The 15,728-nt window shown below is 36.0% G+C and overlaps 1 protein-coding gene across 1 annotated transcript; it reads left to right on the forward strand.

Moving 5' to 3' along the window:
• The first annotated feature begins 3,045 nt into the window (after positions 1–3,045).
• LOC124357088 (prenylated Rab acceptor protein 1) lies at positions 3,046–15,218 on the forward strand. The gene is made up of 4 exons (XM_046808517.1): positions 3,046–3,424; positions 7,932–8,138; positions 8,672–8,871; positions 14,978–15,218. The coding sequence occupies exons 1-4, from the start codon at positions 3,354–3,356 to the stop codon at positions 15,085–15,087; spliced, it is 588 nt and encodes a 195-aa protein (XP_046664473.1). The 5' UTR covers positions 3,046–3,353; the 3' UTR covers positions 15,088–15,218.
• The last annotated feature ends 510 nt before the right edge of the window (positions 15,219–15,728 follow it).

A 15,728-nucleotide genomic window follows, 5' to 3' on the forward strand; every position in this document is an offset into this window, starting at 1 on the left:
CAATTTTTTTTAACAGTAAAAATTATGACCTCTAATATCTGTGTTAACCCTTTGCCCTCGGTAGTGCCTTTTAAGGTTTGTCCTCTCAGATCGAATGGCCAGCAGTGCTGGCCGCAGCCATTTCTGTCTCAGCTAGACAAATTTCCTTATGTTTTGTCCTCTCATGTCGTATGGCCAGCACTGCTGGCCATGGCGCCTTCTTTGTCAGCTCGATGGCAAAGTTACGTTCACCAATCTATCACTTCGGAAGCTATTTCGTGTTTAAAAGCGTGTTTGTACATGAGTGTGGTTTTTTATTATTCTAAACCCCATATCTTCACGTAAATGGTTACGTTGTAATTTGTTTAAAAAGTTAAAACGTACTGAATTTCATGGTATGGTTTAATTTATTATACAACATAATTTAGTCAATTTATTTGAGTAAGCAAAAAACTGGAAAATTTTCAATGCCATCAATACTTTAATTAAAACAATTTTTAAATTATAAAATAGCCCCGTAACATTACTTTAACTCATTCATTGTTAAAATTAATTTCCCCTTGAAATTCTTGCAGTGAAGAGACATTAGTTAAATATGGACAATTAGTGACAAAAAGTACAATAAAGTATCGTATGTATAGACACACAATTTGAGATCAAATACTAAATATTTCATTCTTACTTCGCAATCGTTACTGAGTGTGTTTGTTTGCTTTTTTATTTTCATAAAATCGATAAATAGTTTCGTAGAAACAGCAGTATTTTAATTTGCCCTAAACTTAAAATCATCAAATTACATTTAGTAATGACTAAGGCGAGAAATGATAACATGTATTAACATAAAAGATAGAAATAATTATTACTGTTACAAAATACAAAATTTGGACACATAAACCAGTCTTATGATTTGTCTTGGTATGGTATTTTTCAAAGCGAGCTCTAGGACAAAGTCCTGGCTTAGCGTCACAAGTGTTACAGAAGAATTTGGCACGTCTTCAAACGCCTGCTCCAGATCGGTCGCTACACACAGCGCTGTACTTTGTTTTTTTCTTCAAGGGGATACATTATGACGTGTAGTTTGCCATTCAGTCTCTGTTCATCACTAGTATTTGAGGGTCCAAGTCTTTTGTTTGTATTTCGAACTTCACCTACTAACTGTTTAACTAATTGTTTCCTAACTTTTCTTTGGGTCACCTTCTTTCCTTGTGTTTTATTACTGTTAAACAAAATACAGGAATTGACAATTCCTGTTTCTAATAACCAAAAGAACATTTTTCTCCAACATTTGATGGATTTTGATTAAAAAGGCGTATGAAGATATATACTGGTCTGTTAGGTCTACTCCCCCCATAGACTCATTGTACTTACATACAACGGTTGGCTTTTGTACAATTTCCACTACTCCACCTTTCTTCACCCGTCTTACTCAAAATCTAAGTATGGCTATACAATAATTTACAATTTAAAAGTTTGAATTGTCGTGTCTCAGTCTCTTATCAGGTCCGTGACTCCACAATAGCGCACAAGTCTAGTAGTGGCGCAAGGAAGTGAGCTGCGCGTTCACACAAGGAATTCCTCACAGGGTAGTCAGCGAAGCACCCAGAGGACTCCGTGTACGTTATATTCAGCTGAATGCCAAGACGTGCTGTTTGCTGGACGCACAGTCCAGAGCGAAAAACCAGAGCCCTATAAAGTTTCTTAATCTTTATTTTAAACCTGAGAGACCTGGCACGGTTTAATGCAACGATATGCTAAAGGCGACGTGTGCCCTCACATCACTAAAGGACATTCCTAGAGACCACAGCAACTTACGAACAGAACTTGCTATTGCGTGGTGATATGAAATCATGATTTTGTATTCTTTTATAATAAATTCTAAAAATATAATTGAAAAATATTAATATTATTACTGAGATAAGATACACGAAAATATTATGTATTATTATCAAGGGATCAATAATTGGGAGCATGATAGACAAACAAAATAAAAGTCAGCAAAATGCCGTAGTGTTTGTCTCTATTTGAAAAATAGGTGCGCGTGCTAGTGTGTTAATATTTTGTGTTTAATTTAAATTATGTTGATTAAGAAATAAAGGAAGAAATAAAAATGTTGAAGACAGAAGAAAACACATGAAGTTATTTACTAAAACAACCAAAAACAGGTCACTATGTAACTGGAACATAAAAGTGCTACAGTAATGGCTTTTACTTCTGTTGCAAAAGTTTTGCTATTTTAAATGGTACCAACACCTCCAAAAGACAAAATCAACTCTTCCCGAGTTTTTCTCTAAATTGCAATTCGAAAAAAATCAAATATCGTAAGAGACAAATATTATAACCCATTATTGTTTACTATGTTTTATAATATAGACATTGAAAAACAAGATATTAACGACAAAGATGTCGGCCTTTGAGACTTAGCTGGTTAATAAAACTCTGGAGTAAATTAGTTTGTACAATTTTGAATTAACTATACAGTTTCTTATTTCTATTCTTGATTTTCTCTTCCATTTCTCGTTTTAACTTTATTATGTTTTTAGTTCCTTGTTTGCTTGTAATTCAGAACTTTGGTTGGGTTCTTGCATTATTTTACTTTGCATATCCCATGAACGAAGGCGTTCATGTATGATAATCATTACCGTTTTTCTCAGAAAATATCTTCTTGGCCACATTTTTGTCTTGGATACTCGACTTCAGCTACCGACTGTTTTGTTGCACATTTTCCCATTGAGATCCTCTTCACTTAATTTTTTCATATTTAGTTAAGCCCATCTTAGTTTGATAATGATAGGTAGGTTAAGTTAGATTAGCTGAGAGTCAAAAACACACATAGTAATAGATGGATACAAAATTGTCATTTGTCATGATGCTGTGTTAGACTTTATCCTCAGACTCAGTTTTCAGCCAAGTAATCATTGTTTGCTACGATAGCTGTTTTAGTATCATAAGCTTGTCGCGAGTGTAGTGACTACTGCCAAGTACCAGAATTGCTTTGTGGTCTGTCTTTTGGTGTTAATAACAGATGTGCTGGCAAGCAACTTTGACACTTAAAAAAAAAGAGAAAATAACAATCAAAACCGAAACTCAACATAACCTGATCATCTTGAGTGTTGAACTTCGTGTGTGGCTTTCTGGTTGTTGTCTAAGTACAGTTAATATTTATCTAAATCTACATCGTAATTTTATTATTATACATAAGTTATGCTACTATTATAAGACATTTATTAAAACTTAGATCACTGATGCAACAGATCAATCCAGTCGAAAGTGTTTCTAAATAAACTGAAATCGTGAAAGATATGAAATAGACTTTTTTTAGAGTTGCATCATAAACTTATAACAGCCTATCAATCTGTTGTAATTATATCATAACAATGGCTGATGTTGAAATTGATGTCAGTGGTACTATGAGTACACCGTCATCACAAGATAAATCTGCTGGAAGGTAATATCAAACATTTACTGACAGCCATAAGACTAATTTTATTTCTGAAGTGTTGATGTTACATTGCTCTAGTTCTAGTAATTTTTTTAGGAATAAGCCTATTTTAAAAATAGCAGGCCTATAGAGTGCAATATTCAGAAAGTTTAAAATGATAAATAGTAGGACCTTATAGTTTCAGCCACTTTATGTCTGGGTTGCATGAAAAGTGCCTTGGTCTTCTCAACTAAGCCTATCCTATCATTCATTTCAAAAAGTCTCAGGGAGTGTATAATAACAGACCTGGTTGGTTTTTATTTTATTTAGTAGTCTGTCGTAGTCGTATGCCAACATCCTATATAATATCCTAGCCTATAATGTCAACATAGGTAAATCAAAATTATATTATGTTTATTTTTAAAACTATTTAAATATATATAAAATGGCATTTAATCTCATAATAACAGGTCTAGTGAAACCATAAATATCAATCAACAAGGACAGGAAGTGGGAAAAAATATCAATTGTATTATATTGAAAATGTATCAATAGCACAATAATTAGGACAGAAAACAGGAAAATCTTTTAAAAATATAAAGAATTTTGGGGCCTTATTTGACTTATTTATAAGCGAGGCGATTGAAAGTGAGTTTCTGCTCATTGCTGATGACAAAGTTGTTTAATAAATTGGGTTATGTGGGCGAGAGCAATATTCTACAGTGCTCTTTTGATAACATTTTTAACTGTTTTGTTTCTAATGGAATGCAAGTTTGTTAATGCATCAAAATGCATATCCATATCCTTATTCTTTCATCACAGTGATTCCTACTTCCAGGCTGACTAAACTATAGGTGGTATTTGCATACAGCGTTGTGAGACACAGTGAAGGATATAGTGGTTCTCTTAAACGTTACCCTTTCTCCTGATCACCACATTGATGCTGTATGCAGTAGAGCAAACCGACTCTTGGGTTTCTTGTGGTGTGGTGGTCTGTCTGTCCACTCCATAGTCTTCCTCTTCAAGATGATTCTATGCCCCATTCTGGAGTATGCTACAGTAGTCTTGAGGCCATACTATATTCATCATATTATATTACCAGGCTGGAAGGGATTCAGAGAAGATCTGTGAGGTTTGTTGGAACCAAGATGGGTTTTCATTACCTGGTCGTTCCTGTCAGCGATATATTGAAGTTGCTTGATCTTAGTCAGTTGGAATATCAGTTCGATCTGGCTAATTTGCTCTTTTTCCACCGACTTGTCAACAGATTTATAAACTGTCTAGCCAAATTTTACTTGACGATTTCAGGGTCCACCAGATCCACTGATCTATTTGCTCAACCACTACAAGAAACATTACCTGAAGGCTGGACCTATTAATAGATTACATAGGCTTGGTAATTGTTTTGTAGGTAAAGGGGACTTCTTCCAGGATAAATTACAAACATTTAAAATAAAGTTCGGTACTTTGGGATTATACCGACCACACCCAGACATGAATCGTTATTTCACATTTCGTTTCTACTGATTACTAGATTAGCGTAGAACAATATTTCGTCAATATAAAACAGGAATTGTCTTATCGCAAACCCCTCCCCATCCTCAGACAGAGGTCAAAGTCGAGCGTCTAGTAGATAACGTGATTGCAGTCTCGCCGCCCGTTCAGCTGGTGCATCGCTTTGTTGTACTTCCGTGTTTTACCTCTACATTTCTCCAAACACAAAAATTCAACAAAAACAATCATTTACCAAACTAAACTCTTTATTAAAAAAACACTAAAAACTTGTTTTTATTCTTGATCACATTCCGCCACCCAAAATGCGAGTGCCTCCGGCCATCAGCGCGGGCTTTGGCAGCACCTTCGGTGCTGCCCCGCGCTGATGTCGACGAAAGAAAAACATCCCTCGAGATAGTACCTATCAGTAAAATATCAAATTCTAGAGGGGCTAATCAGAAATATAAATTGAATTGTAATGGAAAGGCAATTATGTACCGTGCAAATCACGTGATGCCGCGCGGCCTGCCGTAATCAGGATTCTCGAGAAAGATAAGATAACAGCGACAACAATACCGATCACAATACCTGGAAATGCTTGTAAGTTTGTAATTTTGTAATTGAAGAGTTGTTTTTTTCGTTCTATCATGTTTGTTTCTATAAATTTCTATTTTTGTGTTCTTCATACTAGTGTGGTCGGTATAATCCCAAAGTACCTAAAGTTCATACCTAACCTTCCTATATAACAGTCATATCTGTTGCCCATACAAAGCCTCTATGTTGCTTACCTGTTGGTCTTATTATCTTTGTCCATTTAAATTAGCTGTCTCTGTATTATTGATTGTGTATTACTGTTGTTTTATATTTACTTGTTAGCGTTTTATATCAAATTGTTATTTTGGTCTTAATTGTTATGAGCATTGTATGTAGTAATTCACTGTTGTTAACTACTTGTTTACTATATTACTCATTCAATTTCAGTGCATCTTGTTCTTTTGTACGTTCATATTATATATTGGCCTTGCTGTTGGAAACAAAATAGAATAAATAACCCATGATTGATAACAGTAAGTTATGGGTAGAGTACAATAAGCGAACAGGGTTTTTATATTGATATTGACAAACCAGGTCTGCTTATTGTACTCTACTCTTAGTTACGGGTAGGGTACGATAAGCGGACCCGGTTTTTTATTTCGAAATTGGCAAACGATATTACTTAATCATAACCACCGATATAATCAATCGATACTGATTAATTATTTTGAACAATTAACTTAAATAATCTATATCAACAGCTGTAAACACTTTCAAATAATAGACATAAGGTAATATTTCAATTTTGCATAAGTATTTGATTATTAAAAATGGCAGTCAATTTTAGAAAACTACACAACATTGCTTTGAAAGATGATAAGACATGTTTTACATGGCTTTAACATATTGGACTCGTACAGAAAAATCCATTATGTGAAATTTGTGGGAGAGAAACAACTGTAACTGTGGGAGGAGCAAATATGGTCGTTTTCAGTTTTCCTAATTTTGGTTATAATAATTTGTTTCATCACTGTAAATATTAAATTCATATTTTAATTTAAAACATATGATTATAATTGAGGACTATAAATACTTTTATATCGATTGATAGTCTACAATTTTAGATGTGAATATTAAGTATCGATGATTACATTCTTCAATATAAAAAACCGGGTCCGCTTATTGTACCCTACCCTCTGTAAGGGCCATACGAGTTGCAAGGATAAACTACGGCAAAACTAACTATCAGCAATTTTGGTGTGGCAAGTGATGCTGGCCTATCGAGCGCAAATGGTTAATATGTTTATTTTTCTCTGCTTGCAGCATGTAAAGAAAAACCTGCCTAACATCACACTCAACAGTCATGTATACAAACAACACATTACCATCATCACTAGTATCACTGAGTAGGATATTACCTTCATCATCCCTAGGAAAATATTCAGGATCAGCATCCAAGTCATACCCAAAAATGTCCTGACTTGATGCATCACTATGTTCCTCCATAACTTCGTCTTGTGCATAGTCATCTGCTTGCTGACTACTTTCAGGCTCATCCAATAACCTATTTCCAAAATCACCATCATTCATTTCATTGTTCATTGTTCATTACTCTGATGACTCCTTATTTTCCTCACTTTACTCAGGATATTGATAACTTTCAAACCAGAGTTGTATGCCACAAGGCAACCAAAGAAGGATAGTGCAATTTGTTCCAAAATAGCCGGTATCTATCAAATAAACAGCTGAATACACGGTTTACAATGTGATCAAAACAAAGACATTAAAAAAGTTAAGACGTATTCCTAGGCCATGAGGACCACATGTGGGTCTCAGAGGTAAAGTAGTGTGGTATCACATTGAAACCATAATACTGCCCATGAGTTTTTTTATTTATGTATTATTGTACACAAGACAAAATAACACATAAGTTGCTTATGAAGTTCACATTCTCAAGCCATGAAGACCACTGGTGATACTCAACAATAACTTCTAAATAAATCATCAAATAAAAACTCTTAATACTGGTCAGGAGACCTGGCTTAAACTTTCTATGCACAAAAAAAGCTATGGCCACCATATGAGATATCTGGATTATTTTTTTGGCCCCAGTTGACATTTTACTGAGAACCATTGGTGGTTCTCATGGCCTCACAAAGAGCGTGAGGTGAGGACCATAGGTGGTCCTCATAGCAGTTAATGTGATAGAAGTATAATTGTATAACAAATATTACTTTGAGTATTGTCATAACAAAACTTACAGAGGGTTATGTTATCTTCATGTAACATATAATGTAGAGATAGGCCTTGTCATATAAAAATATACCTTGCATAGAGGTTTCATCATGTAAACTTTTGAAGACCTATGAACAAAGCAATCCAGTTGTGAGGCTTTAATAAACATCTACACTATTAATGGTTGTAATAGGGTTTAAAGTTATAGAATATCTTATATTATTTTAAAGAAAACATTTCTTTCCATTGATTTTACCAATTTGTGTTGTAGTGGTTTCCAGTTGCCACAGTCTCTCAGTATCAGAGCATGGTTGAGCCAGTGTTATCAGAACCTTCGTCCGTGGTCAACTTTCTTCAACACTTCGCACTTTAAACCTCCACCAGGAGTCCAACAACTTACAAAACGTCTGATGAAAAATGCTGTTTACTTCCTGAGCAATTATGTTGTCATTGTTTTTATTTTAACACTGTACTGTTTGTAAGTATAGGTTTTTTATTATATTCTTTACTTTACAAGTGTGGTCGGTATACAATGTTTGACAAGGTTAAAATTAGAATTCATGCAAAATCACTCAAAATAATATTTATATACTGTCTGGATTTTTATTATTAATTAATTGCTTGAGGTTAGCTTAGCCTATCACCAGTTGACCTGGAAAATTTTATTTCTGTCTTGTCAGTCCACACTATGAATGAGGCTTGAAATTTCTTATGAAGCTTCATTTCTATATAAGCAACATCGAGTTTGATGATAGTGCATGTGATTTGTCTGAGGATTTGTGAACATTTTTATATTTGATCTTATGGCAACCATTATGGCAACAAGAAAATTTCAGAATAAATATATTAGTAAACAAATTGAGTACAATGTTATTGACATTTTAACAAGTGGCATAGTAACACATGTAGCTTTAGACTTGAAATTATACATGCAACCTCAGCGAAGCGTGTTATACAACACATGGTTTATAGTTAGAAATACTGCTAAACGATGATCCTATCTTGTTCCAGGATCACCACACCGCTGTTACTTCTAGCTGTGTGTGCCAGTTTAGGAGTTTGCTACTCATTGAGTAGGCGTAATGCCCAACGCCCACTTGTGTTCATGGGCCGGACACTCACTATGGAGCAGCAGTACGCTTTGGTGGCCGGCTGTTCCATCCCTATCTTTGTTTTGGTTGGAGCTGGTTCCGCTATGTTCTGGGTACTAGGTAAAAACATATCCAAATAACAGTATTTGAAAACTTTATGAAACTATTTTCTCTATCACCAAATACAAATGACACCATAATACAAATCAAGATTTATTTATTTCCTATTAAAGAAATTACAAATGTCACAATTCATTACATTATACTATAATATGAAGCATGTTTAGAAAGTAAGTACCGTTTCATTCTACTGCCACTGTAGCGTTGCAGTCGGTGTTCCGCGCATGCGCACTAGTCGTTCTTGTTCACTGACTATCGACTAACGCCATTTTAGTTGTTCTACGTTGTGTTTTCAGTTTTCTCTGAACTTTTAAAATGTTTAAGACAACTAGTGATACTGCCGATTGTGAGATTCGTTCTGTAATAAGAATGCATGGAATGTGATACCAGCTGAAATAACTACAAGATGTTTACGGGGAAGATGTGATGAGTGAATGAATTGTGAGAAAGTGGGTTAGAATGTCCAACGGCAGTCAAACAAATGTGCATGATGAGAATCTGAGCGGTCAGCCTTCTCTCGTCACTGATGATCTGATAAGGGCAGTTGACGAAAAAAATCCAAGAGAACAGACTTTTCACTATGAAAACGCTATCTGACGATTTCCAACAAATTTCATCCACTCTTTTGTACGAAACTGTTACGGACCGCTTAGATTATCGCAAGCTGTGTTCCCGATGGGTCCCAAAAATGCTCCCTGACCTTCACAAAACCAAGAGACTCAGAAGTGCTTTGGCTTTTCTCACATGGTACAGTGATGATTGTGAGGTTTTTTTAAACAACATTGTGATAGGTGATGAAACTTGGATCCATCATGTTACACGGGAATCCTAACAGCAGTCAATGGAGTGGTGAAATGCAAAGTGCAAAGTTGATCAAAATGGTTTTACTTAATTTTTTTAAAGCGGTACTTACTTTCTGAACACACCTCGTATTAAAAATAATAGTTTAGAATATTGGAAAAAAGTACCCACATAGGCAAGCCTTTGTGAATCGTGTATAATCATGTATGAATATATATTAGATTCTGCTCTTTGTTAAGTAATCATATTCTTACAATTCAATTATACAAGGGTCATCCGGAAAGTAAGGTCCGATTTCTTATAAAAAAAAGCAGATTAAAAACAATTTGTTTTATTTAATTCCTGGCATCTTTCATTATTTTTCAATTTAGTTTCCATTTTTGTTTAAACATTTGTTGTAACATTCTATGAGCTTTTGAATGCCATTGTTGTAGAAGTCAGCCACCTGTGAATATAACCAATTTTAACTGCTTCTTTCACCTTGTCATCAGTGTTAAAGCGTTTACCACTGAGAAACTCCGTTAGATAGCGAAATAAGTGAAAGTCACTTGACGCCAAGTCCAGGCTGAACAGCGGGTAGTCAAGCTCTTCCCAACCAAATGATCTGATGAGATTTTAGGTTTGGATGGCAGGGTGGGGTCTGACGTTGTCATGCAACAAGAGAAATCCAGATGTCAATAAGCCATGTTACTTATTCTGTATTGCACGTTGAAGTTTAGTAAGTGTATCGCAATAATCGGCTGCATTTATTGTTCTCCCTCACTCCATAAATTCAATTAACAATATTCTATAACCATCCCAAAATGTGATTGCCATAACATTGTGTGTTCAGATTGTTTGTTTGATCTTGATTTTAACCGATAACATCATGTGATACCATTCCATTGACTGGCATTTCGATTCTTGTGCTATGTGAGAAACCCATGTATCGTCACCTGTGACAATGTTTTCTAAACAATGTTTGCCTTCCTCATGGCATCAGACCAAAAATTCAAGAGCACAACTCATTTTTTTCATTTTGAGTTTCTCAGTAAGCAGTCTAGGAACGTGAACACGATTTGCGAAATTTCAAATATCCAGATACAATTTTGTGCAATGTCATTTTACTCAGTCAGAAATTCCAATGCTAATGATGAAATGGTAAATTGCCGATCTTCAAGAATCTTTTCATCCAAGAAGTCCACCTTGCCGATCTGTCTCTCCACCCATTCCGTGATGTTAGTGATCAACATTTTTGTCCAACTTTCACGGGATTCAGCATCTCAGCGAACTTGCCATCTCTGCATGCTAACAACTTTAAGCTATTCCTTGCTGTCAATATAATATGTTCTTGCGCTTTTAAATCGATGGGCATTACACCTGTGATTACCTGAACCGCTGGCTTGTACCGTACAGTCTCTGAGCAGCTTTTTTCTTAACAGAAGCCATTTTCTTTTGATACTTTCCTTTCTGTAGAGCAGGGCTGCCCAACCTACGGCCCGCGGGCCGAATCCGGCCCGCGAGTCAGTTTTATGTGGCCCGCCTTGTTGCCAAAACAACCAAATTAGTTTACAAGCATTTGAAATATTAAATAAATACAAATTTTGAGAACCAAGCAGTCCAGCCGATTTCACGTAGAACAAGCCGTATTCATTTGGTGGAGTGTTGAAAGAAGTAAAGTAGTTGCAGACAGATTTCACTGACTACGGTGGTGGCTGCCGGCTGGCGAATAGAGCGCGCGTAAAGCACGGCACAGCGCGTGGTGCGGCGACGTAACCCCTACCCAACTCAAGGTCACCACTCGCCACGTAATTTGTATGTCCTAGTATCCTAGTAGGACTAATTAAAATCAATGTATTCAATTTATTGGTGACTTTTTTATTGTTCCCTCAGAATTAGAGCAAACATCCAAAAGTCTGGGTTTATATTTATTTCTACTAAAAGAACCTAAAAACATAATATATTATAAACCTTTACCTAACAACTAATAAATAATAAGAAATTACAATAATCAGGAAACAAGGGCCAAATAACCTTAAAACTCATATTTTGCACAAGATTTCTGGAACAAACCCCCGGGCAATACGTTTTTTCTGGGGTTCCAAATCCCCTGGGATGTTGGCCCGCCTGGCCACAAAGGCTTTACAATGTGGCCCTTGGGTAAAAAAGGTTGGGCACCCCTGCTGTAGAGTGTCGACTCAAACCTCACATCCATAGTATAGGATGGAGTTGGTAATCGATATCAATAGTCGCCCTCTGGTCAGGCCCTTGATATTCGCATAAGTGTGCTCAACACTGCTCTTATCTTGGTAGCTTTTCTGATAAGTACCGAATATGCTCCCAAAATGATAGCTTGTATCCAGGTACACACCAAGTTACTTCACTGCAGGCTTTGTACGTATTTCAACTCTTCCAACGGAGTTGAATGGCTGGAGGAATTCTTTTCCGTGTGAGCAGAACCAACTCAGTCTTTTCAGTCGCTAGTGTTAACCCATGTTCTCGCACCCATGAGCTCATACGTTGCATTACCATGTTCAGTACTAACTTTGCATCTTCTGTGCTATTATCAACAATAACTGCAGCTATGTCATCTGCATATCCCATCAGGAAAGCCTCCAGAGGCATCTGCAAACGCAAAATTCTATCATTGGAAACGTTCCACAAGTTGGGGCCCAACATGGAACCCTCAGCAGCCCTGCTTGTGACCTCCCTCCTGTGTTCGCCAACTGATGTAATAAAGACCAGCTGCCGATCTGTCGAGTACTTTTGCACCATCCTGAGCAGATACTTAGGGGTCCTAAAATGTTTCTCCAAGGCCTCCAGCATGTCAATCCATCTTGCAGAATTAAAAGCATTCTTGATGTCCAGAGTTGTCAACAGTACTATCTCCCTGGAGTAGTGGTTCCTCTGCTGTGCCATCTGAAATGTGCTCACCACTTCTCTGATGGCACCAATGGTTAACTTCCCCTGCCTAAACCATACGCCTGCAGAGCGGAGAGGTCACCAGCCACCTGAATTGTCCTTATAAGATGTGGCCGGAGGAGTTTCTCCAACAGCTTCCCTGCAACATCGAGCATACAGAGAGGCCTGTACGCTGATTGGATCCCCTTGTCTTTGCTGACCAAGACTAGGCACTGTCTTTTCCAGATAATTGGGAAAACGCTCTCCTCCAAGCAGCAGCTGTACGTCTTCAGGAGCACTTCTCGGCACACCTCAATAGCCACCTTCAGCACTTCACCGGATTTGCCATCTGGCCCTGGAGCCTTCTTGTTTTTGCAGCTTGTTTTAATTCTTCTTCTGTAAACAATGGTACGCTCTGAACCAGGACCGCATGAACCTCCAGATCTCTGACTGAAACAGCACTCTACAATGATTTCACTGCAAACTATGTCATTTCGTATGCAAGGCTTGCTGGAAGTTGGTGCACATTATGCTGTTTACTCGCCACTCGAATAGTTACTGTAAAGCGGACCTTACTTTCTTGATGAACCTCGTATAAATTTAAAGAGTAAATTTTAAACATTTTTTATAAGGGCAAAAAGTATACAAAATGTTAGAATTTTTAAGAGAATATACATTAATATTATCTTGCAATATAATATTTAGAATTTTTTAAATTAGGAACATACTTATGTATATCTATTCAACTTTAACGTTACTTTAAAAAAATGGTACTGTGCAAAATTGGGTTAAGTGACACATACTAATAGTTTGAAAGAATTTAATGTTTCATAAAATTGAAACATACAACGTAGAGTGACTAAAATGACGTAATACTGAACTTTTGTAAAATCACCAATATATGAATGAGGTAAATATTGCCAGAATATTACATGTTTGTAAAAACGTCAAACAGCCATTGTGTTTCTGTTTACAGTCTTTAGTTTTGACAAAAACAATAACTTTTACAATATTTTAATAGACATTTTGCTGTTCAGGGCAGAGGTGAATCTAACAAAGGAGAGATCATTATAATCGGTACAGTCATTCTTGAGTTATAAATGTGTAACTAACACGATTGACAAAATTTGCATTGTTCACGGAATGCTACAAACATTTTATCAATGGCTGCGACTTCCCCAATATCGTAATTTAGCTTACAGACTCACAAACTATACAAATATTTCATGTATTGGAGCAGCATTGTCTACTTTCTTTGTTCTCAGGTAGATTGCTCACCTGAGGGATTTGAACTGCCTTTATGACACAGCTGCCATGAACATCTCAGGGGCAGTACTACCAATGGTCCAAAGTTTTTCTGTGTGCAGGTGGCTTGACTTTTACACTCCTATTTCATACAACAGTCCAAAAAAATGCATTCATGTCAATAAAGTCGGTATCTTTACAGTCTTTGTTTGCATGTTTACAGCTTTATGCCGTCTTTAGATGTATAAAATACATTTACCTGTTTTGTAGCACGTTTTCTCGGTTGGGTTTGTTTAAGCTCCCCAGAGTCTGGGCCAGGAGAAGTCAGCTGAGCCGATCTTGTGTCTAAATCAGATGGTAGTGTTCTATACTGGTGAAAATTTTTCATCAGGAAGAGTTTTCACAATTATTCCTTTTACTGGATAAATATTGCTACTGGTTCCTGCGTCTTGAGATAAATATAAAACAAATCCTCGATTGTGGAGTGGTTCTTCTGCTGTGAAGGTCCAAGCAATGTAAGGCCATCGTCCCGATGAATTTGCAAGGACATGATCCTGAACAGTCTGCATGGGTTGTTCGTAGTCAGACTATTACGTGTTTGTGTCTTCTTCACAATCCCCTGAATCAGCGTCCAAGGCAGACTCATCCCCTCTCTTATAAAAGTCACTCACTAGAACGTTAATCTAGCTACAAACAAATATTCTCGTCATTGTTCATTGTGGTATACAACTGTTTAAAAGGACAGTCTAATATTCGCTAACAAACACAAATAAAAACTAAAATAAATTAAGCACACCAACTATTCAGAAAGTTATGTAGTAGGTCATGCCATTATATTGCTCCTAACACTGCACTCAATTGGTTGGTTGCGCTGTTAGATGCAAACTAACATTTTACGATTCGTGAGATTTCCACCACCCCCTCTCATCAACATCACCACTCTTACTACTTGTTTAATAATAGAAATGTTGTTAAGTTTGCCTTTAAAGCATAATTATAAAATCTGTCATCAGAAAAATATTTAACAAAGTATTTCAGAACGGCTGGAAATGTTAGATTTAATTTCATAATGTGATGTCTCACAGGCTAAAAGCTGAATTATTAATTGATTAAAATTCAACAGGTTTAATAATATTTACTTAGTTATTTAATATTTATAACATTGATTTAATTGTTTCAGGAGCGTCTTTGTTTTTTAATACTCTTCATGCTGCATTTTTCAATATTGCAGCCATATCGACAGATCAAGATGACCAATTCGATGGTATTAGTGTTTTGGAAGAAATATAATGAACAAAAGCCACTGACTTTTACAAGGGACCAATGGCAATAAAAGACATTACTCTTAGTATTATAACTAAATTATTGTACAATATTTCTACATACAAATAAATCTTTAGATTTAAATCATATGTTATATATATATAGTAGTTGTCTTTCTTTATAAACTATTAAGTTACCTTCTGTGTTTGACTTTACAAAAATTGTAATGCCAAACCATGGAAGTGGTCTTTTTTGTCTCATACTACATGTCCACATAATTCTCTGTTTCTCCCCTCAAACCCTGCCCCACCATCTCTGAGTATCCTCAGACTTTTATTAGTATTGTCTATGAAACTATGAAGAAGAATTTCACTGACATATGAGAACGCAAAACGTCTACTATTACTTATAAATCGATCATCCCCAAGCCAAATATGGCTAAAATGTTTAGTATTAATCCACTAAAATCAATTTTGTAATAAATAGAATCCCAGAATTATCCAATGGAACTAATTGAAAACCCATAACATGATCATAAGGGTGATTAGTATAAAGCGTTCAATAATTGAACAATAAATAATTCTTATTGTAAACATGATTTTGATTACTTTATTGATAATGTACTGGGAAAAAATGCAGGGGTATTAGTGGGAGACATTTGGAAGCTG

This window comes from Homalodisca vitripennis, chromosome 3, assembly GCF_021130785.1.
Source record: "Homalodisca vitripennis isolate AUS2020 chromosome 3, UT_GWSS_2.1, whole genome shotgun sequence".
Taxonomy (NCBI): Eukaryota; Metazoa; Arthropoda; class Insecta; order Hemiptera; family Cicadellidae; genus Homalodisca; species Homalodisca vitripennis.

Bases quoted from the DNA above. Each gene is read 5' to 3' on its own strand.
- LOC124357088 (XM_046808517.1), top strand. From the start codon at position 3,354: ATGGCTGATGTTGAAATTGATGTCAGTGGTACTATGAGTACACCGTCA. The intron at 3,425-7,931 runs GTAATATCAAAC...TTTGTGTTGTAG, and splicing joins CAAGATAAATCTGCTGGAAG to TGGTTTCCAGTTGCCACAGT. The intron at 8,139-8,671 runs GTAAGTATAGGT...ATCTTGTTCCAG, and splicing joins ATTTTAACACTGTACTGTTT to GATCACCACACCGCTGTTAC.